The sequence below is a fragment of the Lynx canadensis genome, chromosome C2 (assembly GCF_007474595.2).
Source record: "Lynx canadensis isolate LIC74 chromosome C2, mLynCan4.pri.v2, whole genome shotgun sequence".
Lineage (NCBI taxonomy): Eukaryota > Metazoa > Chordata > Mammalia > Carnivora > Felidae > Lynx > Lynx canadensis.
In genome coordinates this window covers 2318056-2346038 of record NC_044311.2, presented here as the reverse complement: position 1 = coordinate 2346038, position 27983 = coordinate 2318056, and the positions used below count along the sequence as shown (strand labels likewise).

Sequence of the window (27983 nt, the reverse complement as noted above, 5' to 3'; positions counted from 1 at the left end):
GTTAGCAAGTTGGAGAATCCTTACTATCCACACTCGCAAGCACATTTGCCTTCCTGTACATCAAGTGATGTAGCAATTGTACGTATTACCAAATTGAAGAAATTGAGGTATATAAAGAACAAGAAAGTGCAACACTGAGTTGCTCGGGATTTTTTTTTTTTTTTTTAAATCAGGAAATGGCTTTAAAATTGTATCAGCAGGTACTAATTGAATAAGCCTGTGGTATATCCACAGGCAACATACCATGCAGGCATTTATAAAATGGGCAGCCTGAGCCAGAACATTCTCCAAGTTAATACAGCGTAAGAGAAACAAAGCTAGCATAACATGCTTCTGTTTGTCTTTTAAAACAATTCACCTATGCACAGAATGTAACGTTTTTGGATGGTTACATAAAGTAGAAACATTGAGAAATGGGGGAGATTTAAAAAAATGATTTGCACTTACATATTTTTTGCAGTAAAATGGCATATATCTTCCCTAAAATTTCTTCATGCTAGATTTTATTTTTAAGGAATCTCTACACCCAACGTGGGGCTCAAACTCAACCCAAGATCGAGAGTCACATGCTCTATGGACTGAGCCAGCCAGGAGACCCCCCTCCCCCAGTTTTTTGGTTTTTGGTTTTTATTTTTTAAAATGCTTCATGCCTCTCCTCCTCCCTCCCTGGCCACCTTAGCTTATCCTCAGCTGGGTTCTGCTGACCGGAGCTGGTAGTGATTGTGCATGAAAATCGGTCCAGATTCCTTTCTTTCCCCTCTTCCAGGGCCCCTGGGGCCCCCAGGTTGCAGCACGCGGCCAGGGTGCAGGAGGGACTTGACTTCTTCCTCAGGTTTGGATTGTGGGTTTTGGAGCACTGGCATTCTGCATAATTTTCCCTACATCAAGTAAAACTTGGTTCTGATGTTATTTAATAGACTTCGTTTCAGAATAGCTGGACTCTACTCCTTGAACTTGATTTAATGTTTTGCCTTTTTTTAATTGGCATACACACACAAGTAAGGCTTGTGGCCCAGCCATCCTCCCCTTGATTTCTATGCTGGGAAACTTGGAAACCCTCATGGGTGGTTGGTGTGACCTCCTTTTGTCCAGGCCGGAGTTTGCGGGAGGCCAGAGGTCCCCAGTCGTTTTAAGGGATGTGAAAAAAATCTCAGAAACGTCAGCATACAGCGGTTCTGTATTTCGGTTGGGGCGTTTTGATGACATCCTTTCAGTTTCCATTCTTCAGTGATCGGGGTCGTTGTATTTTAAACTGGAATCTCCTTTCAGATGCGTGGTGCTCTAACAGTCGCATGTGAGGGTGTGTGTGTGTGTGTGTGTGCGCGCGCGCGCGCGCGCGCGCGCGGGCGCGTTCGTTCCGTTCCTTCGTTTCTTGTTGGATCACACAGGTGGTATAAAAAGTAGATTCTAGAAGTGCACACCCAGTCTTGTTCATTAACGCAGCACTTTATTTTAGTACCGGCTAAGGCCAACCTGCCTACTGAGTATTTTTATTTATTTATTTTTTCCTTAACCTCTCTCCTTCCTCTCCCGCTGGGCCCACATTCCTAGGTCTTTGTCTCTGCCTGGTATTTTAGAAATTATGGGAGAGGAAGGCAGTGGGTGGGGCGTTCTGGAAGCTGGGGGCAGGGAAGAGGGTGGTCACTTGCAAGGTCAGAGGTCGAGCCTGCTCCATTCAGCTGGGGCAGCCAGATTGTCGCCATGCGAGGAGGGGGAGGGGTGGGAGGGGCCGAGGAGGGGTGGGAGGGGCCGTGTCGTACATCTGCCCGGGAAACCCCTAACAGGCAGCTCCAGGCCCTAGAATTCCTGCCGCCAGAGGACCACTCCTTCTCCCCCTCATGGCCTCTGCCACTCTTCTGGTCCTTTGGAAGACGTGGGTTCCAGTTTATTCTTTTAAAACAATCTTCGAGCTGTTTCAGAGAATTGCACCCATGTGCACGCTTACCTGTTGACTCCAAAATTGTGGGTTTTCGACCTTCGAAATTGCAGGTGGAGATATGGAGCTTCTAAATGGAGCATGAAATCCTCCCAGAGTTTTATGCCAAACTTCAGCTGGACAGTTGATAAAAATCGACCCGATTTCCAGTTTTTGGATACCGTTCTTTGAAAAATCAATAGCTCATGAATTATACGCACCACTGGAGCTATGCTGTTCTACTCGCCCTTCTCGCCCTTAGCTTTTTTATTACCAACAAGCTGGGTGTCCCCCAGGGCCAGCCCCACCGCTGTGCTGTGCCTACGGTCCAGGACCGAAATCAGGTGTGTTCTGGGCACAGTCCCGGGGAGCCGATGCCAGGCAGGATTGCATCAAGAGGGGCCCAGTGCCAGGGGCTCTGGGGCACCCTGCCGCTGCTTGTTCGGACCAGGATTTCTCTTCTGGCCTCTTCCTCAGCAGAATGCTTTAAAGCCTACCATTTGCGAGGTATCTCCTATGCGCATTATCCAGGCTGTGGATTTAAATTTAATGTTTATTTATTTTGAGAGAGAGCGAGAGAGCCATTGAGCACGCCCTCACGTGCGCTCAGGCAAGCAGGGGAGGGGCAGAGAGAGGGAGAGCGCGAGAATCCCAAGCAGGTTCTGCACTGTCAGCACAGAGCCCAACTTGGGGCTCCATCCCACGAACTGAGATCATGACCTGAGCTGAAATCAAGAGTCGGGCGCTTAACGGACCGCAGGCTCTGGATTTTAAAAAACCCAGAAGAACCACCTTGGTTTCTTGCAGTCACACAATTGGCACCTGGAGCCTGGCTTCCTTGCTCAGCCCAGAGTTATTTCAAAGGACTTTGGGTTTCTGGTGTTCAGTCCCCGAGGTAGGGTTCCCAGGATTTCAGGGATGGAGGCGGTCTCTGGAGGCACCTCGCTGGACTGCTTGTGTTTCGCAGACGAGGCAAGCCCGGTCAGGTGACTGGATAGACGTCCACGGCCAGATGGTGCCGGGCTCGGGCTAACAGCTTCAGGTTCTTTCCTACTCACTGCGAGTAAAAGCCGTTCTGTTCACAGAGACTGAAGAAAGCCAGGGGACCCTGGTCAGTCCACACAGCTGTCCAGAGAAGAGATGAAGAGGGGATTGCTTACTGTTTGGCAGGGGCAGAGAGGACAGAAGGTTCAGAGACATGTCCCATTCGAATTTCAAAGGAGCCTACAGATGGAAGGTTTTCACACTTCACATGAGCATAGGAGTGACCCGTTTATTCCCGTGACAAATGGAGGGAGCCAACGGGCAGGCAGGAGGTTGAGTTGTTGAAATGGGGTGGGGGAGGGTGCTTTAGCCCCACATCATAAAAAGAGACTGTCCAGGAATTTCCCCCAAGTCTATCCGCTTTAGCATCTTTTGGTTAGCATTTAAGGTCAGCTTGAAAATTTTAGCTTTATCAGATTAGATGATCATTTCTAAAATGGTGAACCCGCTTTAAAAAGCGATTGGTCTTGGAGGCAAATTACGGTCACCAAATTTCAGTCGCCCTCGGTTGCTGGGAAGGTACTGCACTGGCCCTCGTCTAGTCACAAAGCTGATCCCATTTCTCTCCTATAAAATGGGGCCCATAAACTTACCACATCGGAACCATTTCTTAGAAATAGGAAGTGGGTGGCTCAGTCGGTTAAGCGTCTGACCTCGACTCAGGTCGCGATCTCGAGCTCCACGTCGGGCTCTGCTGACAGCTCAGAGCCTGGAGGCTGCTTGAGATTCTGTCTTCCTCTCTCTGCCCCTCCCCCGCTCGTGCATGTGCGTGCTCGCGGTCTGTCTGTCTCTCTCTCTCAAAAATAAAGAAACATTAAAGAATTTTTTGGAAAAAAAAAAGAAACATAATCTAAGTCTTTCCCCGATTTCTGAGTCCAGCGGTCCCTAGAGAAGCAGCCTAAACCACGCAGGACCACACAGCCCCCTTCTGGCTCCCTGCACCCTCAGCAGAGTCGGCCTGTGGCCCTGAGCTTGTCTGGGGACACCATCTCCCAGCGGATGTGCTCGGAGCAGCGTCTGGTTAGTTAACAAAACAACCTGAAGAGCAGACGGTCAGCATCCGTACTTTCGCCCGGGCTCCTTTCTGCGAGGGTCTTTCTCCTGGGAACGTCGCGGCCCTCCCTGCCCGTCTGCGAGTCGAGTAACGCTCTGCCTGCTCTGGGCCGGGCTTCCGCGCAGAATCGCCTGGCCTCGGGTCTCCCACCCTGGACACCACAAGACCTCGTAAGGTGCTCGGTGCTCTGGTGAAGAGCCAGCGTCTGGCGGGTCTTCCAGAAGGCTCGAGTTGGCCGCCCTGTTCTGCCCTTGCTTGCTGTGTGGCCCTAAGACGCCTCGACCTCTGGTCTTCATCTGGGGATTAAGCGTATTGTGTGGGGAAAAGCAGCCCCTCGGACACCGCTTCCCTTCCTGTTGCGTGTTGGCTGGCTTTTCCCCAAGCCCAGGTATGCCGGCGGCGAATGGAAGCCCTGCTCTCGAAAGCCGTCCGGCCGACGTTGACAGAGAACGGTGCTAAGTGCCCTGCTCCGTGGAAGGATACAGCTCGACTGGCCCAGTTTCTGTGCCAAGGAGCTTCCGCTCTTGAGAGCTCCTCATTTATCAGCAGGTGAAGGTTGTGCCAAGCCGTGTCTCCCTCCCGGCAGGCTGGGCCCCAGGGAGATACAGAACATCACAAAGCAGTTCTGTCAGCGCGGGCTGCCTCTCGGGGTCAACTCCTTGGAACAACTTGGCAGGAAGAAGAAAGACAAGAAGCTGGCTGACCTTACCACTAGCTTTTTGCCTTCGTTCCAGAAGCTTAAGCCCAGAGCTTGCCCGAGTGCCTGGGAGAACCATGCTTTGCACTTTGCGCTAATCTCCTTGATGGGGGGGGGGACTGTGGCTGCGAGCTGCCCTGTGAGGGTGATTAATACTGCCTCCTAACTGTGTTTCACACACCCAGAGGGTGGGGTGGCAAGACACATTTTTCTGGTATATTCTTTCATTCGGGCCACCAATCTCAGACCAGGGAGGTACAGTCTTAGAACTTTTCAGGGCAATTAATCTGAGACCTAGGGAAAATCTCATGCCAGGAGGATTGTTTTGTTTCGTCTTTGCCTTTGGAGTCTCGGTTAAAGTTCTGAATGAAACCGGAGTGGAAAGAGAGAATTGGTTGTTTTCTCCTTGAGGGGGTAAGAAAGGAGGGCACGCTGCCCGCGGTTGGCTGCGGGGGTGTGCTTGCTAAGTGGGAAGGGGGTGTCTGGGGTCTGGCATCCACAGAACACCCCTGAGGCTGCCTCCCTCCCCGCTAGTCCCAAATCTCATTAATGCTTGTCCCCTCTCTGGTCCCCAGGTGTTGCACCTGTACTGTGACACCTGCTCAGTGCCCATCTGTCGTGAGTGCACGATGGGCCGGCACGGCGGCCACAGCTTCATCTACCTCCAGGAGGCGCTGCAGGACTCCAGGGCACTTACCATCCAGCTGCTGGCCGACGCACAGCAGGGCCGCCAGGCCATCCAGGTCAGTCCCCCCCTTTCCCTTGTTCTTTCTTGCACGTGAAACCTGTCCCACTCCCTTTCAGATGGCATGTGTAGGTTACCGGGCAGGCTCCGGTGTGTGGGGGCCTGGGAACAATGACCCACACAAGCTCCTGTGACCTCCGTGCAGCAGTAATCCCTTGGGGAGGGGGAGGGTTTGCCAAGGGGGATGTGGCCAAAGTTGACTAGCCAGTCAGGGCTTGTTGCGCACACTTAAGCTCCCTCCCCTCCTCTGCCCTCCCCATCATCGGCCTGTTTCTCATCCAGCCCCCTCCCCAAGTACAAGTGGGCATTAGCATACCTCAGCTGGGACTGCAGAAGGGGCGCTTAATGCTTTCCAGGCAGATCTCTCCGCTGCTCAGATTTATTTATTTATAGGTGAGACAGAGGTGAGCAACAGAAGTTTAAGATAAGGTTCAGAATCTCAGAGTCTTTCCCAAGCAATAAAAAGTCACTTCCTGGTAACTGAGTCCCTTGTTTCTGTTGAGTCCCCCATCCCTTTGGGTTTAGGAAGGGACACATGTAACTTTGGGGCATAGAAAAGTTCTCTTACCATTGAGTGATAGCATGCCTGAATTGATTTAAAATCTTACTGCCTGGTCCAGACGACAAGGTTTTAAGAAAAAATCATGAGACGTTTTCCTTGTAGGAAAAGCTTGAAAGTCAAGGAAACATTGCTAATCATTGAACAGAAATTGAATGAAAAGTTCACATTCTTAGAGCATTTGAATAAGTGAATTGTGTAAAAAATTTAAGACCTTTTTTGGAAGTGGTAAGGAATTGATCATGTGCTGTAAAGAAAGGGCAGAAGGGGGCGCCTGCCTGGCTCAGTCGATTCAGCATCCAACTCTTGATTTCTGCTCAGGTCATGAGCTCGCTGTTTGGGAGTTCGAGCCCCACATCGGGCTCTGTGCTGACAGTGCAGAGCCTGCTTGGCATTTTCTGTCTTTCTCTCTCTCTGCCCCTCCCCTGTTCACATCTTCATTCATTCATTCATTCATTCATTCATATTCCCTCCCTCTCCCTCCCCCCCTCCCTCCCTCTCTCTCTCCCTCCCTCCCCTCCCCTCCCCTCCCCTCCCCTCCCCTCCCCTCTCTCTCTCTCTCAAAATAAATAAAGTTAAAATCAGGAAGGGGCAGAAGGATAGTTCTGGGTTTTAATAAGTTTCTCAGCAGCTGTCCTGTACCTATGCATGATACTGAAGTGGTCTTTCTGAAGAGTCAGATTGTCTGTTATTCAAGCCCTGTGACTAGAGGTTTGAGCGTCTGTTTCTGCAGTGACTACTTCTGGCATATTCTATCGCCAGAGCGGGCTGCTTTCTTCTCTATGCCTTCAGAGTGGTTCTTGGTTGCGCTTCAATTCTTGGTTGTCAGCATCCCCTTTAGCGCATAGTGGTATTTTATTTCTGTTCCGTTTTGGTGAGCTTGTGTCCCCGAGTGGTTGGTGGCTCCCCTTTTTACGGCAGTGGGGACTCCGTCCGTTGCCTGACCCCGCTGGTGTCTCCTGGACCTGGCTGCTGTCAGCGTCACCTGGGGAGCCCCGAGACCTGCTGCGTTTGGGTCCTGCCCCCCCCCCCCCCCCCCCCCCCCCCGCCAACTGTGGCTTCATCTTATTAACCCCTTTCTGTCCTTGGAGATTGAGAACACTCTGGGGTCCTTGAGACATGATTCACAGAATTGCTGGTGGTCTCCACTTTCTGGGATCAGCCACTCTGGAAAGAAGAATGAGTTGTCATGGTTCGCTAGAGACGTAAAGAGAGACCTGTGATCTGTGATTGCAATGATGAAATCTCAAGGAACTGGAAATTTGAGAATTTCACGGAGAGGAGAGAGAAGTAGTCGGACAGAGGATTTTGTCTCCCATGCTTAACTTCCTGCAGCGAATACAGTCACTGTTAGCAGACAGTCTGCTGTGAGTAATAAGAAGAACCTAGGGGTGAGATTCAAATATCAGCAGTACTGCTGAGCTCAGTGGGGCATTTTGGGGAGGAGCCAAGTGGCAGGAATGAGATGGGAAGCTCAGTTTGTTTAATCATCTGCATGGCCACATCCAGGTATACCTGCTGAACATCATCTGCATAGATTGTGAATGGACTGCTTCAAGGTCCCTGCGTAACTGGGAGTGGGGGGCGGGGAATGCACCCTTTTGTGGCTCTTGGTTGCAATTCTTCGGAACCTACTCTCAGCCAGTGATCCAAAGATTGGGGTATGATTGGACAGCCATTTCTGTCTGAATGTTCTTATCAGGTTCTCAGTACATTGACTATTCATAAAACTATGTCGTGGCCCTCTAATGAAAGTAGAGAGGTTCATACCTGCTAAGAAGTCTCCTGAGTGTTAGAAAACACGGCCCTTCTTTTCCCTCTGAGTTAACTCTGTGATGCCTTTGGGGGAGGGAGGGGGAACTGAGGTAAAGATGGAGAACAAGTTAGTTTTGCTCAAGTCATTTGGTGAAGGGTCAGTTTGTTCCCATGTGAGCCTTAGAAACAAACCGTCTCCAAGGTCAGAAGACTGGTAGGGACCCACTCTTCATTGTGAACAAATGTTTTGCAAATGGGTTCCTTCTAGGAGGTCAGGACATCATTGAAACTGATTTAGTGAGAACAAGGAGGAGTTTGCTTTTAACTGAGCCCCTGCTATTGTATTTAAGGAAGAACACAGTTCTGAAAGCTTCAGGTAGAGTTCCTGTCTCAGTGATGAATCTAAAAACCATTTATAAAGTACGCCTGGAAGATGTTGGAAAAATCCATCACTGGCTAGCACAGGGTAGGCTCTGGTTTATTTTCGTAGACATAATTAAGAATTAAGACTTGTGTGCAAGTATACAAGTGTTTTTTCCTTTGTTGGTCACTAAGCAGTGGAAAGGATGTCGGATACTGAGAGGTTCCCCACAGGGTAAAGAAGCGACCTTGGAATGCCAGGAAAGAACACTACTTTGGGTGCATGGTGCTTCAGGCACTTGGTTTCTTGCATTGGTCAATGTTCATGAAATAAATGGCCTAACCACATAATTCATACACTGCCATTTAATAGCTTTTATATTAGAGAATACAGCAGATAGTATGAAGGCTGTTTTTGTTTTGTTTTGGTGTTAAGTGGGGAAGGGGCAGAGAGAAGTAGAGAGAGAATCCGAAGCAGGCTCTGTGCTATCAGCTTGGAGCCCGATGCGGGTCTCAAACTCAGGAATCATGACCTGAACTGAGATCAAGAGTTGGAACGTAACCAACTGAGTCACCCAGATGCCCCTGATTTTTGTTATTAATGTGAACACTGGAGAAGGAAGGAGGAACATAATTAACATAAAATTTGGGGGAGTGGTAAGCTATTTTAAAACACACATCTAACTGGTGCACACACACACCCTTTTATACATCCCTTAACTCCATTTAAACAAATACAGAATGATTCCGGTCACAGGGTAAGAGATTCTCTTTTCTTTGGAAGGACATTTAAATCGCAAGTTTGAGGGGCAACTGAGTGGCTTAGTCAGTTAAGTATCTGATTCCTCTGAGGTCATGATCTGAGGATTCATAAGTTTGAGTCCCACCTAGGGCTCTCTGCTCTCAGCACAGAGCCTGCTTCAGATCCTCTGTCTCCCTCTCTCTCTGCCCCTCCCCTGCTCGTGTATGCACTCTCCCTCTCCCTCTCAAAAATAAACATTTAAAAAAATAAAGAAGGGGGTGACTTGGGCCTAGATCATGATCTCCTGGTGCGTGAGTTCGAGCCCAGCATCAGGCTCTGTGCTAACAGCTCAGAGCCTGGAGCCTGCTTCCGATTCTATGTCTCCCTCTGTCTACCCTACCCCACTTGTGCTCGGTCTCTCTCTCAAAAAGAAGTAAGTGTTTAAACTATTTTTTAAAATAAATAAATAAGTTGCTAAGTTTGATTTGGACATCGTTGGTCTAAGAAACTGTCCTCAGCTTGTTCATTTACCCTTTCTTTGTTCTTTTGTTGTTGTTCATTTACTCATAATATTATTGAATAAATGCATCATTTGGGAGCTTTTAAATACTTCTCATGTGTATTGGCAAGTCAGGTTCAAGAAGCAGGAGATATTCTGGAAGTAGGCTTTATTTTTGCCAATAACTTAAGGCCTCAAACTGAGTAAGAAGTTGTAAGGAATAGTTGTAAGAGATTTAAATTATGATAGCAAACACCAAAATAAAATCCTAGTAAGGGTTATTACATGGAAAGGAAGGAGACAAGTATTAAAAAAAAAAAGAAAATGCAAACTGGAGGTAGACATATTAGAAGTGATACGAGGAGGGTGCGTGAGTGGCTCAGTCGGTAAAGCGTCCGACTCTTGATTTCAGCTCAGGCTGTATCTGTCTCACGGTTCAAGATTGAGCCCTGTGCCCGGCTCTGCACTGATAGCATGGAGCCTGCTTGGGATTTTGTCTACCTCTCTCTGCCCCTTCCCTGCTGGCTGGCATGCTCGCTCGCTCGCTCTCTCTCTCTCTCTCTCAAAAATACACTTAAAAGAAGCAATACAAGAAACTTATGCATAATTTTAAAGTTTTTATTTTTTGTAAGTAATCTCTACACCCAACATGGGGCTTGAACTCACGACCCTGAGATCAAGAGTCACATGCTCTTCTGACTGAGCCAGCCAGGTGCCCCCAAAATGCATGCATGTTAATAGAACAGCAGACTAGCAAATGGGGCAGAGAAATAGTTACTCTGAAAAGATCATAATCAGTAGGCACAACTTTTAGGAAGGAAGAGACAACACAGGTGAAGGAATGAAAGGGCTGCAGACACCTTGCAAAGACACAGCCTGAACACTTCATATAAAGTACAGAAGTGTAGGGGCGCCTGGGTGGCTCAGTCAGTTGAGCGTCCAACTTCGGCTCAGGTCATGATCTCGCGGTCCGTGAGTTCGAGCCCCGCGTCGGGCTCTGTGCTGACAGCTCGGAGCCTGGAACCTGCTTCGGATTCTGTGTCTCCCTCTCTCTCTGACCCTCCCCTGTTCATGCTCTGTCTCAATCTGTCTCAAAAATAAATAAACGGTAAAAAAAAAAAAAAAAAAGTACAGAAGTGTATTCAGCCTGAGCAGTAACCAGTCATAATGACATCAGAGCACTATTTTGGATAAGTGACGGAGTAAGTACACCACAAGTAATCTTTGTGAGTGGAAGAGCATGTTTTGAAAAATATCCAGAGCTTTAAATATGGAAGGAACTCCGTCCTCTTAATAGGAATCTCCAAGGCCGTGTCCTGCCTCCTGAAGGTGCAGCTTGTACCAGTAGGAAAGGTCAACAATAGAAATTTTAAGGTTTTTCAGCCCCTTCCATTCATAGAGTTTGGGATCACATAATACAATGTTAACTAAAACTAGGAAACCCTGAAATTGGTCCAGGAAAAATTATGCAAAACAAGTAAAGATGCATAAAAAAATTATGGGAGGAAGTAGAAATAAGCCAAAATAGGAATAGTGGCGTTTTGCTGATTATGGTGGGACTGAGGCAGTTTTCTTTCCCCCAGTTTTATTGAGGGAAATGGATATTCAATGAACTGTACGTATTTAAAGCATATGAACACATATATATTCAACGTGTATTTCAGCCATGAAAACACAACTATGTCAAGGTTAGGAACATGTTTATCACCGTCAAGTGTTTTCTTAAATTCTTGTGATGGTACCTGCTTTCCAGGTCCCAAGCAATTTATTCACCCCATTCTGTCATAGTTTAGGATTTTGTTTGCTTTAATCCGGGAGGAAATGAATTTAGCCATGAGTAACAGGCCTTCACTCTGCTCCCAAATGTGGTAGCTTAAATATGCAAGGCGTTAATTTCTCCTGTTTCAAAAAGTTATTCTAGAGGTACAGAAAGTCATTGGGGAATCCTTCAGCTTTGCTTCGCCATTCCGCGGTGTTGACATTCATACCTTTGGCTACAAATGGCTGCTGGAACTCACGATATAGCATCTATATTCTGGACAATTGAAAGGAAACAGGCATGCTCCCGCCTTTTATAGAGATTTCCTAGAAGGCTGCATGGCACTTCTCAATTGGTCAAAATCCAGTCTTTTGACTGCTTCATTCGCCAGGGCGTTTTTCCTTCCAGGTGTTTATTTAAATTCCAGTTAGTTAATATACAGTGTAATATTAGTTTCAGGTTTAGGATTTACTGATTCGTCACTTAAACATACAACATCCAGTGCTCATCACAAGTGCCCTTCTTAATACCCATCACCCATTTAATCTAGCCTCCCCACCCACCTTCCCCCCAGCAAACCTCAGTTCTCTATAATTCAGAGTCTGTTTTATGGTTGGCTTCTCTTTTTTTTTTTTTTTTTAATTTTTTTTTTTAACGTTTATTTATTTTTGAGACAGAGAGAGACAGAGCATGAACAGGGAAGGGTCAGAGAGAGAGGGAGACACAGAATCTGAAACAGGCTCCAGGCTCTGAGCTGTCAGCACAGAGCCCAACGCGGGGCTCGAACTCATGGACCGCGAGATCATGACCTGAGCCGAAGTCGGACGCTTAACCGACTGAGCCACCCAGGCGCCCCTATGGTTGGCTTCTCTTTCCCCCCGCCACATGTTCACCTGTTTTGTTCCTTAAATTCCACATATGAGTGAAATCATATAGTATTTGCCTTTCTCTGACTTATTTCGCTTAGCATAATAGACTCTAACTCCATCCACGGCAAGATTTCATTCTTCTTTATGGCTGAGTACTATATGTATATGTATATATACTATATGTGTGTATATATATATACACACACACACCACATCTTTATTCGTTCATCGGTCGATGGACATTTGGACTCTTCATAGTTTGGCTATCATTGATAATGCTGCTACGTATAACAGCAGGGTGCATATATTTCCTTGAATCAGTGTTTCTGTATCCTTTGGGTAAATTCCTAGCAGTGCAATTGCTGGATCACAGGGTGGTTCTATTTTTTTTTTTTTTTAATTTTTTTTTCAACGTTTTATTTATTTTTGGGACAGAGAGAGACAGAGCATGAACGGGGGAGGGGCAGAGAGAGAGGGAGACACAGAATTGGAAACAGGCTCCAGGCTCTGAGCCGTCAGCCCAGAGCCCGATGCGGGGCTCGAACCCACGGACCGCGAGATCGTGACCTGGCTGAAGTCGGACGCTTAACCGACTGCGCCACCCAGGCGCCCCGGTTCTGTTTTTAATTTTTTTCAGGAACCTCCACACTTTTCCAGAGCGGCTGCACCATTTTGGCTCCCACCAAACAGTGCAAGAGGGTTCCCCTTTCTCTGCATCCTCACCAACATCTGTTATTTCCTGGGCTGTTAATTTTAGCCATTTGCAGGGGCGTTTTGATTCAAGTTCTCTAGAGCTTCTGTTACTCTTCATCTGATAACTAGTATTAGTGAGTAGTAGTGATAAGAGTCAAGTGGGTGTTGTGCACACTGGCTATCTTTGCCCTACCCTTTTCCTGAGTTCCTTTATTGGACTTGAGTTGCCTACCTGGTTGAAAGGGTAAACGCTCTTCGTGTTAAACTACAGTGATAAATACCGCACCATTTAGCACAAAAATTAGAAGGACTGAGCTTGATGACTAAGCATGACTTTCTTAAATTGCACAAGTGAAGATAAATGTAAGTTAATCCAGACTTTCTGGACTACCTTGGTTCCCTGACTTCTGTTTTGTTTGATCACTTTAATAGACCATGCACCCTGCAGCATTCCTATCTGCCGCTATGGAAAGTCTATCCCAAAGAATGCTGAGGATGGCTACTGTTTTATATGAATTTATACAAACTAACACAGAAAGTAGATGAAAGAAACATTTTTTTCTGTTACAGATCTGGAAATGGAAGAACAAAATTTAGTCGTTATGCTTAAGATCCCAGATCTCCTCAGCCACAGGCCTTGTCTTTTCACCAATAAGAATGAACAGTCCTGGGGCGCCTGGGTGGCTCAGTCGGTTAAGCGTTCGGCTTCAGCGCAGGTCATGATCTCATGGTTATTGAGTTCAAGCCCCGCGTCGGGCTCTGTGCTGACAGCTCAGAGCCTGGTGTTAGCTCGGGATCCTGTGTCTCCCTGTCTCTGCCCCTCCCCAGCTTGCACTCTGTCTCTCTCAAAAACAAATAGACATTAAAAAAAAATTTTCAAATGAACTGTCCCTGTTTCCTGAGCTCTACTCTGTTTTAGGCACTGGAACAGGCACTTTCTCCAGTATGCGAGGTTCGGGTGTTTGTTCCATGTGGCAGAGAGAAAATTGTGCTTGAAAGCGACTGAGCAACCCCCCAGAAGTCACAGTGGCAATGAGTGGGGGGATTGCAGTTTGAGTCCAAAACTGATGGTCACCTCTCATTGGGGAGGCAGCTATGCCCCCGCCTTCCCTTCTTGTGCGTGTGCACTCAGTGTACACAAATGTGGGGGACTCGAGTGCACCGTGACCTAATTGACATTTTTCCCAGGCTGTCTTCATGAGGATCCTTGGTTGCAGTTGAATGAAAGGAGATGAATAGTCTCAGGGGACCGGGTGGAACACAGATGGATCAGGCTTCAGGTGTCCAGGGACTCAGACCTTGGTGCCAGCACTCGGTCTCTTAGCTCTGCCTCTCTCCATGGTGGCCTCGTTCTTGCTGTTGAACGTGGTGGGCATACACGGAGATGCCTTCCAGTCTTGCAGTATTGCAGCAAGCTATCCTCAGGGGGAGAGTTTTCCTTTTCCTCTCTTCTCCTGTTGGGGAGAGGTTGGAACCTCCATTTGTAAAATTGCAGGGAAGAAGGGCCCTTGATCGACCTGGCATCCTTCATTCCTCCTTGGGCACTGCACCTGGAGGCACTGTGATTGGAAACTTCCTTTGGCCTAAATGAATGAGCACGAACACATCCCATAAGTAAAGGATACTACAGCCAAATCTGCAGTCAGATTTAAGTTCTTACCAACCTTACCTTTGCATGAATATCCATGACCGTTCACAATATATCTGAACTCCGTACAACTTGGGACTTGTGTGTTTTCATTTCCTTCTTACCAGCTTTTGTTTATAAAAGACTTTTGAGAGCTCCATTCCCTTTCTTCAAACAGGCACATTTATCCATTATTAAATTACAAGTATTGGATGTACAGTTGACTGTGAACCACGGTTCCTGAGATAAAACTCTGAGAGACTCACTACTTGTTTTCATTTAGCTTGAGACACTTAGTTCCAGAAAAAAAAACACCCAGAAGCAAATCCTTCAATTAATTCTATTTAATCCTGTATAGAGAATTAACTCTGACAAAGGGTCTAGAGTTATCTACAGCGAAGGAAGCATGAAAGATGTCTGTAGTGTACCTCATCGATGTTTTAAGACTGATCACTCAATTTTTAGGGCTTTTTAAAACCTTTTATTACTTTAACTTTGACTCTTCCTGGAAGTAAAACTTTTTGGTCACTTATGTAATTAGAGGGTTTCATAAGGTGCACTGATTCCCCTGGGGTGGGAGAGATGTCTATAATCAGGATCAAGACACAAGTTGCTCTCGTAAAGGGAGCCTTGATTTTTCAATTAATGTATTTATCGCACTTAAGATGCCATTGATTGTAATATGCACATTTATTTTAGATGTACCTCACAAAGGGAAAGCCCCACTGACAATTTTAAGACGGGTCTTAGTTTCTTTTTTTTTTTTTAACTTTAATTTTATTTTTTTAACGTTTATTTATTTTTGAGACAGAGCGCGCATGAACAGGGGAGGGGCAGACAGAGAGGGAGACACAGAATCGGAAGCAGGCTCCAGGCTCTGAGCCATCAGCCCAGAGCCCGACACCGGGCTCGAACTCGCGGACCGCGAGATCGTGACCTGAGCCGAAGTCAGACGCTTAACCGACTGAGCCACCCAGGCGCCCCAAGATAAGTCTTAGTTTCAAAGTATTAAATGTGATAAAATTACATTTTAGAGTGAACTACGGTATCTCCCATGTCCAGTTTTGTGCTCTGTGAGTTTGCAGGTGACATTGGCATTCTCTGGTATTCTTCTGCCTGTTGGGACACTAATGATACCAGTCACCTGGCCACCCCTGTTTCCCCTAACAGACATCATTAATCGCTTTCTGTACTCTTCCCTCGGAAACCCAGTTGGCCTCCACACTGAGTGACCTGCACTCGGCTGGCACACTGATTTGCCTACCCAGATGGAGACCCTCAGCTTTCAGATGCTAGACTGGACCCGTCAGCTCTAAATGACAACATTGGGGTGCCTGCGTGGCTCAGTCAGTTACACATGTGGCTCAGGTCCCAGGAGATCAAGCCTGGTTGGGATTGTCTCTCTCCCTCTCTCTGCCCCTCCTTCGCTCACACATGGTTCTGAGCACTCATTCTCTCTCTCTCTCTCTGTCTCTCAAAATAGAGGTTTAAGAGATAACAAGAGGGGCTCCTGGGCAGCTCTGTCAGTTGAGCATCCAACTTTGGCTCAGGTCGTTACTTCATCGTTCATTGGTTCCAGCCCTGCGTCGGGCTCTGTGCTGACAGCTCAGTGCTTGAAGCCTACTTCAGATTCTGTGTCTCCCTCCCTGCCTCCCTCCCTCCCTCTCTGTCTCTCTGTCTCTCTCTCTCTCTCTCTCTCTCAAAAACGAATAAACATTTTAAAAAATTAAAAAGGATAACATTTTTCTGGGGTGCCTGGGTGGCTCGGCTGGTTGAGCGTGCAACTTCAGGTCAGGTCATGATCTCGTGGTTGGGGAGTTTGAGCCCCACGTCAGGCTCTCTGCTGTCTGCTTAGAGCCTGCTTCAGATCCTCTGTCTCCCTCTCTCTGCCCCTCCTCTGCTTGTGTACGCGCTGTTCTCTTTCTTTCAAAAATAAATTAAAAAAAAATAACCTCCTTCTCTAGCTGCATGCTTGTTGGGTAATTTTTGTTTTCCCTTCTTTATTGTAAATTGAATGTTTCTGTTTTTGAAATTTACCCAGCCCTTTTACCCACTGTCATTTTCCCCCTCCCACCTGCCCCTTGTTTCCTTCAAATGCCCTGTTTAGATAATGGAAACTAGTTCAGCAGGTCCTGGTCTGCACATCTTGGAATGCAGTGCTTGACCAGACTTTATATGATTAGGAAAAGGATGCTATATTTTGTCTCTGCACGTAGGGCTTTTATGACTCTCAACCCAGGGAATGAGCCTATCCTTGCACACTTGGGGATCGCTCAGATTACAGTAAGAGCTTTGTACCCCTTCTACCTGATTGACAAGTAGAAGAAACCGTCCTTGTCATAGAAGGGAAATCAAGACCCGAGGGCCTGCTAGGGACCTGGCAGGGAGCAGGCCTGGCTGGGAGACGGTAGGGAGAGAGGCCAATAGACACTCGTAGCCAAAGAGGGCGGTCCTTGCTCTGTCCTGCAGGAACGTAAGCCTGTTACTTCCATTTCCTGTGGTTTTTATGGAGAATCAGTCGGTATAGGATACGGCGTTGGTATAAATAGCAGTTTGCCGCCTCTGCTTTCCGTTGAGGAAGCTAAGAAATCTGTGGGCAAAGGCTTGGTTGCCTCGGTCATGTATTGACTGGGACGCCAGCTAACGCGTCTGAAAACGGGGTGTGTGGGTTTCTAAGGTATACTCTGCACGGGATCTGACCCCTTCGCACTTGTGCCGTGTGGTGCTGGGCTGCGGCCCTGCAGACCACGTGTCCGGAAGTCGGGAAAAGGGATTCCTTCTTCCATTTGCCTTCCTGCTCGTAGCAGCATTTCTTCGCCCTGGCAGCAGAGGTTAGTTCAGTTTCCAGCTTTTGCCACTCCCAGGATGAGCTGGGCATGGCCCCTGGTCCCTGCTTGTAACCGCGTCTCTTCTCTGTGTCCTCCTGGCCCAGGAGTGGTGGCCGCTTACCAGTTACGGTCTGCCTCTCGGCCTCCATATGCCCTTTGCCCTGACAGTTCTCCACTTCCTGTTTAACCAGATTCTCTACACTAAATCATCTCCGTTTAAAAAAAGTCTGGTGAGGTTTCCCATTTTCTGAATCCATCCTGACCGCCTGAGACCTTTGAAATCGACCTCGCGCATTTAGGATACCTGTATATATGCATTCAGTGATTGATCGGTCTAAATTTTGATCGTTCGGTAAGTTGGATATTTCCATCTGCTTCAGTTTGTTGGCTGCTGTTTCCTAGGGCTGCTATATAAGAAATTACCATAAACTGGTGACTTAAAATAGGGATTTATTCGTGCATGATTCTGGGGGCTAGGAGTCCGAAATCAAGGTGTCAGCGTGGCTGTGCTCTGAAGGCTTTAGGGAAGAACCACTCCTTGCCTTCTCCAAGCTTCTGGTAGTCACCAGCACTGCTTGGTTTTCCTTGGCTTGTACCTGCACGGCTCCTAATTCCTGTCCCTGTTGTCATGTGGTCTTTCTCTGCGTGTCTGTGTCTTCACGTGGCCTTATGTGATGATCCCGCACTGGATTTGGGACTCCCTTTAGTCCAACATGACCACATCGTGACTCGTCAGCCTGAAATTGGGGGACGCAATATATTTTTTTTAATATTGATTTATATTTTTTAAACCTTTTTTGATCTTTCACATTTACTTATTATTGAGAGACAGAGAGACATAGAGTGTGAGCAGGAGAGGGACAGAGAGAGGGGGAGACACAGAATCTGAAGCAGGCTCCAGGCTCTGAGCTGTCAGCACAGAGCCTCGAACTCAGGAGCTATGAAATTCATGACCTGAGCTGAAGTCAGGCTTAAACCAACTCAGCCACCCGGGCTCCCCGAGAGAGAGGGAGGGAGGGAGAGAAAGAGAGAGAGAGAGAGGGAGAGAGCGAGCGAGCAGGGGAGGGGCAGAGAGAAAGGGAGACACAGAATCCGAAGGAGGCTCCAGGCTCTGAGCTGTCAGCAGAGAGCCGGACACGGGGCTCGAACTCACAAACTGCGAGGTCATGACCTGAGCCTAAGTCGGACCCTTAACCAACTGAGCTGCCCAGGCGCCCCTAATAGTGATTTATTTTTGAGAGCGAGAGAGAGCATGCAAGCAGGGGTGGGGCACAGGGGGTGGGGTAGAGGTGGACTTCACACTGACAGCAGAGAGCCTGACCTCAGGCTTGAACTCACAAACCAAGAGATCATGACCTGAGCCGAAGTTGGATGCTTAACCAACTGAGCGCCCAGGTGCCCCTGGGGGAGACAGTATTGAACCCAATATACTTACCTAGTGCTTTGTTAAAATAATGACCGTGGCCGTAGACATTAGCACGGGTAAAACATATCATGGACTGTGTAACTAGCCCCGCATTTCGTTTGATATGCAATGCAATGACACTTACGTAGGAAAGGTGGAACAGAAACACTTACGTAGGAAAGGTGGAACAGAAACACGGGAAGGGGTCGTTCACTGCCAGTTTCAGGAAGGAAGTGGCATCTGAGCTGAGTTGTAAAATGTAGGCTGAATTTGGAAGAGACTGCACTCCAAGCCATGGGTAGTCTCTGAGCATTCCAGATCTGCCTGAGTGCCACCTCTGATCAGCTCAGTGGATTGTTAGGCCTTACAGGGAGGGGCAGAGGATGCCATGAGCAGTCAGCCACGTCAAGCAAGGGTGCTTTGGAGGCAGTTGCGATGTGAGTGTGACTTTCATGCCATTGGCGCGTCACCTAGACTGAGAGCGTTAACGGGGGGATTCCCTGGTGTAAGCGACTGTTTAAAGGGAAGCATAGTCCTACAAATAAGGGTGCTCATATGTGTTGTTGGGTTCCATTTATGTGAACCATGCAGAAGAGACAGCGGTGTGGAGACAGCAGAGTGTGGGCGCCGTGGGGAGAAGGGAGGTGGAAGACTGCCTAGTGGGTGTGGAAACGTGCGGGGCTAGATGGCTGTGATGCTTAACGTAACTCGGAAGGTGCTAAATACCACTGCATTTCGCGGCCTACGTCTATTACCACAATTTGAAAACAAAATTGGGCAGGAAGTGTGCGTGGGCCTAGGTGCAGGACTGTGCCTGTAAGCCGGGAGGTCCATGGGATGAAGGGGAAGCATGCTTGAGGTTCTGCTGCAAGTGTTGATCTGCAGAGCGCTGTTGATAAGGGAAACATGATGTCCTCCTCGGCCAGGGGCTGTACTGAGCTCCCTCTGTGGATTATCCTGCCTTTCCCTCCCCTTCGCCCAGGCTGCAGAAGGCCGGACCCTTGTCCGAGGCCTTGCAACTACTGGAACGTGGAGCTGGGGTCTGAAACTGGGGTACCCGACTCCTAGGATGACTCCAGCCTGCTTTGCCCAAGACTGCCTCAGTTGTATCCTCCACGTGCCGGAACCCCTTGGTCCAGGGTGCGCCCGTGGTTGGTTCCTGAGCCCAGACCAGGCTCCAAACCCTTGGTGCTCCTCTAGGCCCCTCCTAATTTGGGACACCCACCCTAAGACCTGTTGAGCACCGTCAGCGGTTTGGAATCCCTGATTGCATACCTCGGTATCTCAAAGAAATCCTTGTGGCTTTTCAAGACACATCATGTAATATTAATGAAAACACTGGGCCTTCTGTCTTGATTAATTTTTTATGAACAATAATACGTCTGATTAAACTGGCTGCTTTACTAGGGCTGCTGGTACAGGGTGGGGCACACGGTGGTGTGGAGATGGTCTGGTGAGCTGACTTGACCACAGGGCGCGCATGGTTTCTCTGGCAGAGCAGACAGTCCCCTGGGTCACTTGGGGCTGGTGCTGGCTGGAATGAGCTGAGCTGCTAATGCTTTGACAGCAACGGGAGGCCTGCAGCTCCCCCACACCTTCGCCTGAGGGCTGTGCCGGCCTGCAGGGTCTTCCCTGGTGGCCAGTAAGGCCAGAAAGTCTGTGGGGAGTGGCACATTTCACATCCGATCCTCCTTCCCGGTTTTCGGCCGGGGCCCCGCTACCCTGGGCTCCCGGTGTCAGAGTAGCTCTTAACGGTCCTGACGTTCGCTGTGTAGGTGCCATTTCCCACACGAGGAAATCCGGCGCTTGCCCGCACCTCCCTCGGTTCCTTGTCGGACAGGTGCACTCTCTCCCTGCGTGCCTGCTTTCTTTCCAGGGAAGCGGGCCAAGTGTTCCCGGGGCCCAGGCTGTGAGCTTTTCGGGTCTGTGACTTGCACGGAGCAGCGGAGGTCCTCCTAACGCCGTGAGCTTGTTCTTGGTTTTCCAGCTGAGCATCGAGCAGGCCCAGACGGTGGCGGAACAGGTGGAGATGAAGGCCAAGGTGGTACAGTCGGAGGTCAAAGCCGTGACTGCGCGGCACAAGAAGGCCCTGGAGGAACGGGAGTGTGAGCTGCTGTGGAAGGTAAGGGGAGCTCGTGCACCCCTGCCCCGGCCTCCGCGGCCGGTGGGTTTTCAGTGAGCTGCAGAGAACCCATGAGGATTTGAGCGTCTGCTCGCTTCCAGACCCCAGCTGGAAGCCAGGAGGCTCTCCACGGAGGTGGTTGGGTATCCTCAAAAGGAGACCGAGAGAAGGGGGCACGGTCGAGAATGTTACGAAAGCAAGCAGGTGGGAAGCATCCTTAATTTTGGGGTCCTGCCTAGTTGTACTAACTGACCCCCTGTCTCCCACTTGGGAGGGCAACACGCGTGTGCCCGCTCTTTAGATGAAATCAGCTGGAAGGAGCCGTCTCCCCGCCCAAGTCTTCATGCCAACATTGTCTTCTCTGATCTTCCCTCTGCCCTCGGAAGAGGAGAGAATCTGTTGCCTGTGAATGGGTCTGAACTTCAAGCCAGTTCAGCTGTAATCACGGTCTCTTAATACATGAATGAGACCGTACACGTTGCTGAGTAAAAAGGGTGCACTTAGGTGTGTGCGTGCTCGTTTTAATCATCTAAACTATGTGAAGGTAGAGATGGGATCTCAGTTTCTGAAAGTGATCCTCACCAGTCATTATGCCCTAAAATGTTCTGGAAGGCTGCGTTGGAGTTGTGCATGGCATTTTCCATTTTTAGTTAGCTCACAGCCAATTGCTTTCTGCCTCTGTTGGCTTCTCAGGAAATAGGACTCAGTTGCCTTTTGATGAGAAGTGAAGAATCCTTGGGTGGAAGAAGTCTCGAGATTTTATTCAGCACATATTTTATGGAGGCACCTTTGTGGGCCTGACATGGTTTTCAGACACTCACGTGCCCCCATGGTCTGCCAGGTCATGCCACCCACGACTGTTAATTATAACTGAAAGGGGCCCGCTTTGTGCAACCTGAGAGCTCTCTGGGGAACTCTGCCACAAACTTGCTCTTCAGGATTTGCTGATGAAAAGGCCTTTGTGAGAAGGAGTTTCTCTGCGCATCTCACCTTAGGTACCCTCCCTCCTGTGAGGCCGACTCCTGCCCTCTCCCTAAAGGCCGACTCCTGCCCTCTCCCTAAAGGCAGTTCTCTTTCAGGGGGCTTGGAAAGCAAGCTTTTAGTCTTGGAGAAGCACATTTGGAAGAAGAGTCAGTCTCTTTTTGCAATATACTTTGTTTCTACCTCATTTCTAAAAACTCATTCTCCGATAACCTCTGAAACAAGCTCACTTGTTCAGAACACAGGTACCTAAGTCCCATTTTTCTTCACTTTTTACTATTATGCCTCGCCCTCCAGATTTTGTGGGAGTCCCACTCTCTTTTACTAATTACTGCCTTTCCGCCCCTCCCAGCAAAGCTTTCCTGCCTGTCTCTGCTCGGATACGTCTTTGTTATACAACATCTAATTTTCTTGCATCACGCATTACTGAAGGGATTTGAGTGCCAGGTGACCCGGTTTTGTGTATCTAGATGTTTTTTCATGCCTGTGGCTTACACATTTCCATGGGATTCGGCTACCTTGTGGGATTAGCTGCAGCCACCTCGTTGAGAGATCCAAACCAAAGGCCAGAGGTTTGGCCCAGTGCAAAAACAAAGGAGAAAGCTGCTCTTTGATCTGTCCCCACACGTGTCCTGCTCCCAGAGCCGACAGATGGAAAATCATGAATGGGTCAAAAATCACATCATTGCCCCCACCAAGGGAAGATCGGACTGAAATCCAGGCCCCCCCAGCAGGGGACCCTTATTCTGAAATAGTCTTTCTGTGGTATTGTCATCAGCAGAGCTCTCAGAAGTCGTGATTCTGTCTGCAAAATGGCACGAGTCAGCTGGGTGGCACCTTTATTCCCATCACAGGGGAAATCACTTTAAATTGGAGGACTTTTACTGATCTGATGCAGAAACATGGAGAAGTGGCTCTTTCATTGGTCAGAGTGAACCCCACGCTCCCAAGTAGAGTGGCTTGAGACCCTCAGAAGCAGGGATTATTTGGGGCAGGTCTGATTTCAGGTTTGTAGATCACAGCAATTTGGATTTAAAGGGCTCCTTTGGAAATACAGGCCAGTGGTTTCCAAAGACTTCTCTCCAAATTTGGGGTGTGGGGCCTTTCTGTGGAGGCAGAAAACCGTGGAGATGGGATGTGTGGCCGGGCAAGGGGGTACAGGTTGTAATCTTGAATTAGGTTCTCAGCAAATCCCTTCACTCCCTCCACATACAGTCCTTCTTCCTCTCAGGGGCGGCGGCCGTAGAGAGAGGGAGAAATCTTTGAAGAGATTGCAGGCTCTGTGGCTGCACTGAAAATTCAGCCCTTCGGGAGTGCAAGACTGGCCTTGTGTCCACTGGGAGGTCCTGCTGCTGAGGACAAAGACCTTACTCTCTGTTGGTCATTATGCACCCCCAGTGCCTGGCACAAAGCAGGTGCTCCGTAAGCATTGGTTTTGTGGCTCTTCTTCGCTTTTGATTTTGATTTTATTATTACAGGAATAATGAGAGAACTCCATATGTCCTTTTCCCAGATTTACTGATCATTTTACATCTTGACCCATTCTCGCCATTCTACGTGTGCAGTCTGTATGTGATTCGAGCGAGAGCCAGTTGGCATGTTGTGGACAGGATGCCTCTTTACCCTCAAATACTTCTTCTGTGTTTATTTCCTCTGAGCAAGGGCATTCTCCTACATCATCACAGTTACTCAAAATCAGGAAGTTCAACCTTGGAACCATGCTAGTATCTGATCCCCTGGTCCCTCCTCCGTGTGCACCAGCACTGTTCTGTGGGGTCTTTTTGTTTTTGTTTGAGAGAGCACACCGGTGGAGGAGGGGTGGAGGGAGCCAGGCGGGGCAGGGGAAGGGAGCGAGGATCTCGAGCAGTCTCCATGCCTAGCCTGAGCCCTCAAGCCCTAGCTTGGTCCCACGACCCCTGAGATCATGGCCTGAGCCAGAATCGAGAGTCGGATGTTTAACGGACTAAGCCACCCGGGTGCCCCCCGCACCCCCCGGTCCAGGATCCTGCAGTGCAAGCTGTAGTCCCGTTTTCAGTCCTCTCTCGTGATCTGGGACAGTTCCTCGGCCTCCCTCCGTCCTGGGAGTTTGGCCGTTTCTGAAGAGCACAGGCCAGCCGTCCTCGTGTGCCCGCACGAGGTGTGGGTCTGAGCGACCGGTGCCGGGCCGTGCGTCTCGCTCCCTTGCCTGCCTCAAAGCCTCCGTGCTCTGTCCCTGCAGGTGGAGAAGATCCGCCAGGTGAAAGCCAAGTCCCTGTACCTGCAGGTGGAGAAGCTGCGACAGAGCCTCAACAAGCTGGAGAGCACCATCAGCGCTGTGGCAGCAGGTCCTGGAGGAGGGGCGGGCGCTGGACGTCCTGCTGGCCCGGGACCGCATGCTGGCCCAGGTGCAGGAGCTGAAGACCGTGCGCGGCTTCCTGCAGCCCCAGGAGGACGACCGGGTCATGTTCACGCCCCCCGACCAGGCCCTGTACCTGGCCATCAAGTCCTTCGGCTTCGTCAGCAGCGGGGCCTTCGCGCCCCTCACCAAGGCCACGGGCGACGGCCTCAAGAGGGCGCTCCAGGGCAAGGTGGCCTCCTTCACCGTCGTCGGCTACGACCACGACGGGGAGCCTCGCCTCTCGGGGGGCGACCTGATGTCGGCCGTGGTCCTGGGCCCCGACGGCAACCTGTTCGGTGCCGAGGTGAGCGACCAGCAGAACGGGACGTACGTGGTGAGCTACCGGCCGCAGCTGGAGGGCGAGCACCTCGTGTCGGTCACCATGTGCAACCAGCACATCGAGAACAGCCCCTTCAAGGTGGTGGTCAAGTCGGGCCGCAGCTACGTGGGCATCGGGCTCCCGGGCCTGAGCTTCGGCAGCGAGGGCGACGGCGACGGCAAGCTGTGCCGCCCCTGGGGCGTGAGCGTGGACAAGGAGGGCTACATCGTCGTGGCCGACCGCAGCAACAACCGCATCCAGGTGTTCAAGCCGTGCGGGGCCTTCCACCACAAGTTCGGCACCCTGGGCTCCCGGCCCGGGCAGTTCGACCGGCCGGCCGGCGTGGCCTGCGACGCCTCCCGCAGGATCGTGGTGGCCGACAAGGACAATCATCGCATTCAGGTCTTCACGTTCGAGGGCCAGTTCCTGCTCAAGTTCGGCGAGAAGGGAACCAAGAACGGGCAGTTCAACTACCCTTGGGACGTGGCGGTGAACGCGGAGGGCAAGATCCTGGTCTCAGACACCCGGAACCACCGGATCCAGCTGTTCGGGCCCGACGGCGTCTTCCTGAATAAGTACGGCTTCGAGGGGGCTCTCTGGAAGCACTTTGACTCCCCCCGGGGCGTGGCCTTCAACCACGAGGGCCACTTGGTGGTGACCGACTTCAACAACCACCGGCTCCTGGTCATCCACCCCGACTGCCAGTCCGCGCGCTTCCTGGGCTCCGAGGGCACGGGCAACGGGCAGTTCCTGCGCCCGCAGGGTGTGGCCGTGGACCAGGAGGGGCGCATCATCGTGGCCGACTCCAGGAACCACCGGGTGCAGATGTTCGAGTCCAACGGCAGCTTCCTGTGCAAGTTTGGCGCCCAGGGCAGCGGCTTCGGGCAGATGGACCGCCCCTCCGGCATCGCCGTCACCCCCGACGGGATGATCGTGGTGGTGGACTTTGGCAACAATCGGATCCTCATCTTCTAATCCCGCTCTCTGGGCTTCTGCGTTGGGGTGTGCGCGTCTCCCTCTGTCTCCGTTGGAATTTCAAAGAAGAAACAGTCTCAGGGAAATTTCTTTTTTTCTTTTGTTGAAAGAGAACAAGAAGAGTACAACATTGCTTAAGTCCTACCTCATCTTTATTTTTTTTACAGATGAATGTACTTCTCTTTTCTGCAGGGATTGAGCCTGTGACGTGATAATTTCTATCTACCTCATGAATCTTTGCATTTCCTTCCCCAGCAGGCCCTCTGCCCTCCTCCCCACCCTCACTCAGTGGAGTTCACGTTTCCCTCTGACCCTCCGTGGGGCGTGATATGCACAAGCCTGGCGTCTCTGTGGCTGGGTGGGGGGCACTGGATGTGTGTGGTGGGGGTGTATTCTGTAGATTGAGCCAAGGAAACATGAAAAAACTAAGTAAAAAAAAAAATGAAAAACTATAAAATGTGGAAAAATAAGATTTAAAAATGCTTAATTATAGAGTATTTGTGTTCTGGAGAATACTGTGTTTTGGGGATTAGATTGTGTTGTGTGATCTTGATCTTTTTGGGAAACTTTTTTTTGATTTTTTTTTTTTGTGGTTTTTTTTTTTTTAAATGCTGCAACAGAGAACTTTTCTGTGTTCTCCTTTTATACCTCAGTGTGTTTATCATCCTGTTCAGCATCTTTTCTTATTCCTAGAAAATGTGGCTGTGTCTGTGGCTTGCTAGCCAAGAAAAGCAGACTGTTCTATTCATATTTTAGGATATGTGATCCTTGTTTCCTTTAAGGGACGTTGGGGACACCTGCGTGTTTGTGGGTCCGAGGCATCTTACGCCAGAACAGTAAAGCTGCGGGTGATGTACCACCACCCGAAGAAACGTTTCTTCTCACGCTTTGGTTTCTAAAAACTAGATGTAGCTTAGGATTTTGGATTAAAAGTATTCTCAAAAGTTAAGTACTCTTAGTTTGCTGTTGGTTATAAAGTTCAGTGGAAGGAAGAAGAAAATCAACCTCATTCTCAGAAAAGAGGGTATCCGGCCCGCCTGACCGGCCGGCTTGTGTGCGGGCGGGCAGGCGAGTGCCGAGGTAGTCCACCTAGAGCATGAGAAAGAAACAGGCTACCCCGGCACTCTGAGGGAGGGGGGAGGTCAGTCCCCGACCCCGGCTTGAATGTCGTTCTGTTAATGCGAGGTGTTTCTTTTCCTAAGAAGAGTAGGCAAAGAAACGACCTTTTACTTTAAAAGCACAATTTTTTTCCTGCTTTGGAAGTTCAGGGAAATAGAATGTTTGAAAGTCAGACGGGAACAGCTCACCCCCGCACCCTCTGCCCGGGTCGCTTTTGCAGAGCGGTCTGCTTCCGAGCCACGCAGTAGGACCTCGTGGTTCACGTGGATTTTTTTCCCCCCCCAAAGGCCTTTGAATGTAAAGGATTTGTAAACCAAATTAATTGCCCCAACCCAACACGTAGGATGCAATGCCTTTTGTGAAACCTCTCTCGGTACCAAAGAATGAACACTTAAGCCAGGCTCCCGCTGCAGAACTGTGGGATGGCGTCCGTCACTTTACAGGGTTGGATTGTTGTAAGCCGGACTCGGGTACAGAGCCTTGTGCGTCTGGGCATTATCTGTCTTTCAGGTGGGAAGTAGGTATAGCTGACGTTCTGCTTGTGAGGACCCACGTGGGTCCCTGCATTCCCCCAAATACTGAGTAGGAACCAAATTCCAGAGTGGCGCACCTCGGGAGGAAGAGGTGGTCTCTGACGATGGGCTTACGGGGACACCTCTTGTCGAAACAGAAGGACTGTCGGGTCAGCGTCTGTCCCCGTATGTACGAGAAAATCACCCTTGCAATATGGACGTAGTTTTAAACGAACAGGAAGAGCTAACGTGCAGAAATGTGTTTTCTTCCTCCCGGAGGAAGAAAGGGTGCCGGGGGCAGCGTAGCGAGCCAATCAATGGTCTCCTGGACATGTGCCACTTTCAGGGGACCCTAGGTCTTCCCCGTCGCATTAGAGCAGGGTTTCTGAATGACCAATGTGGGGAAAAACTCATAAAGGAGAACCGCATGCAATAAAGGATCCAAAAATTGGAAAGTAGCTTCCAACTGCTGCCTCCCGGCTGCTGTGTTTCAGGGGGAGGAGGCGTCAGGAAATCTGTTTTGGAAAACCGCCTTTTACTGAAGCATTTGGTATTGAGTCCTTCCCTAGTTCCTATTCAGTTGCCTCTTATTCGCCCCTAGTTTCTAAGTCCTTTGGTAAAGGGTTTGTATAATTAAACATTTTTGTTGTTTTTTATTTTGGAGTAACTTGGTGCTGACCTTCCTCCCTTCGCCCTCTCCCCCCAACCACCCAACAAACCACCCTTTAAACACCAAAGACAACTGGTTTTAAATGCTTACGAAACTTTATTTTGAAGAAATGGGTCTTGGAAATTCTTAGAAATGTTCTCGGAAACCTGGGACGAGTTACTTCAGGTAGTCACTACCTTTGAGTCTCCCATCTGTGTTCTGATCTGCCCTTCCCGGGGCCCCCGTAAGTGGGGGGCTCACGGGACCCGAGTGAGAACTTCTCTTGGTGAGTGGCGGTAACGGGAAACTCCTGAGTTAGCATTTCTCTGTGGATTTGGTTGTAAAGCCAGGGTTTCCACACGGGACCGAAATGATCGG

At 49.5% G+C, this 27983-nt stretch overlaps 1 protein-coding gene across 1 annotated transcript; it reads left to right on the top strand.

Annotated features, from left to right (window-relative positions):
• The first annotated feature begins 2833 nt into the window (after window positions 1–2833).
• Window positions 2834–25325, top strand: TRIM71 (tripartite motif containing 71). The gene is given in 6 exon segments (XM_030330061.1): window positions 2834–2896; window positions 3839–3979; window positions 5286–5453; window positions 20539–20673; window positions 23873–23971; window positions 23973–25325. Coding segments are annotated over 6 exon segments (1959 nt in total).
• The last annotated feature ends 2658 nt before the right edge of the window (window positions 25326–27983 follow it).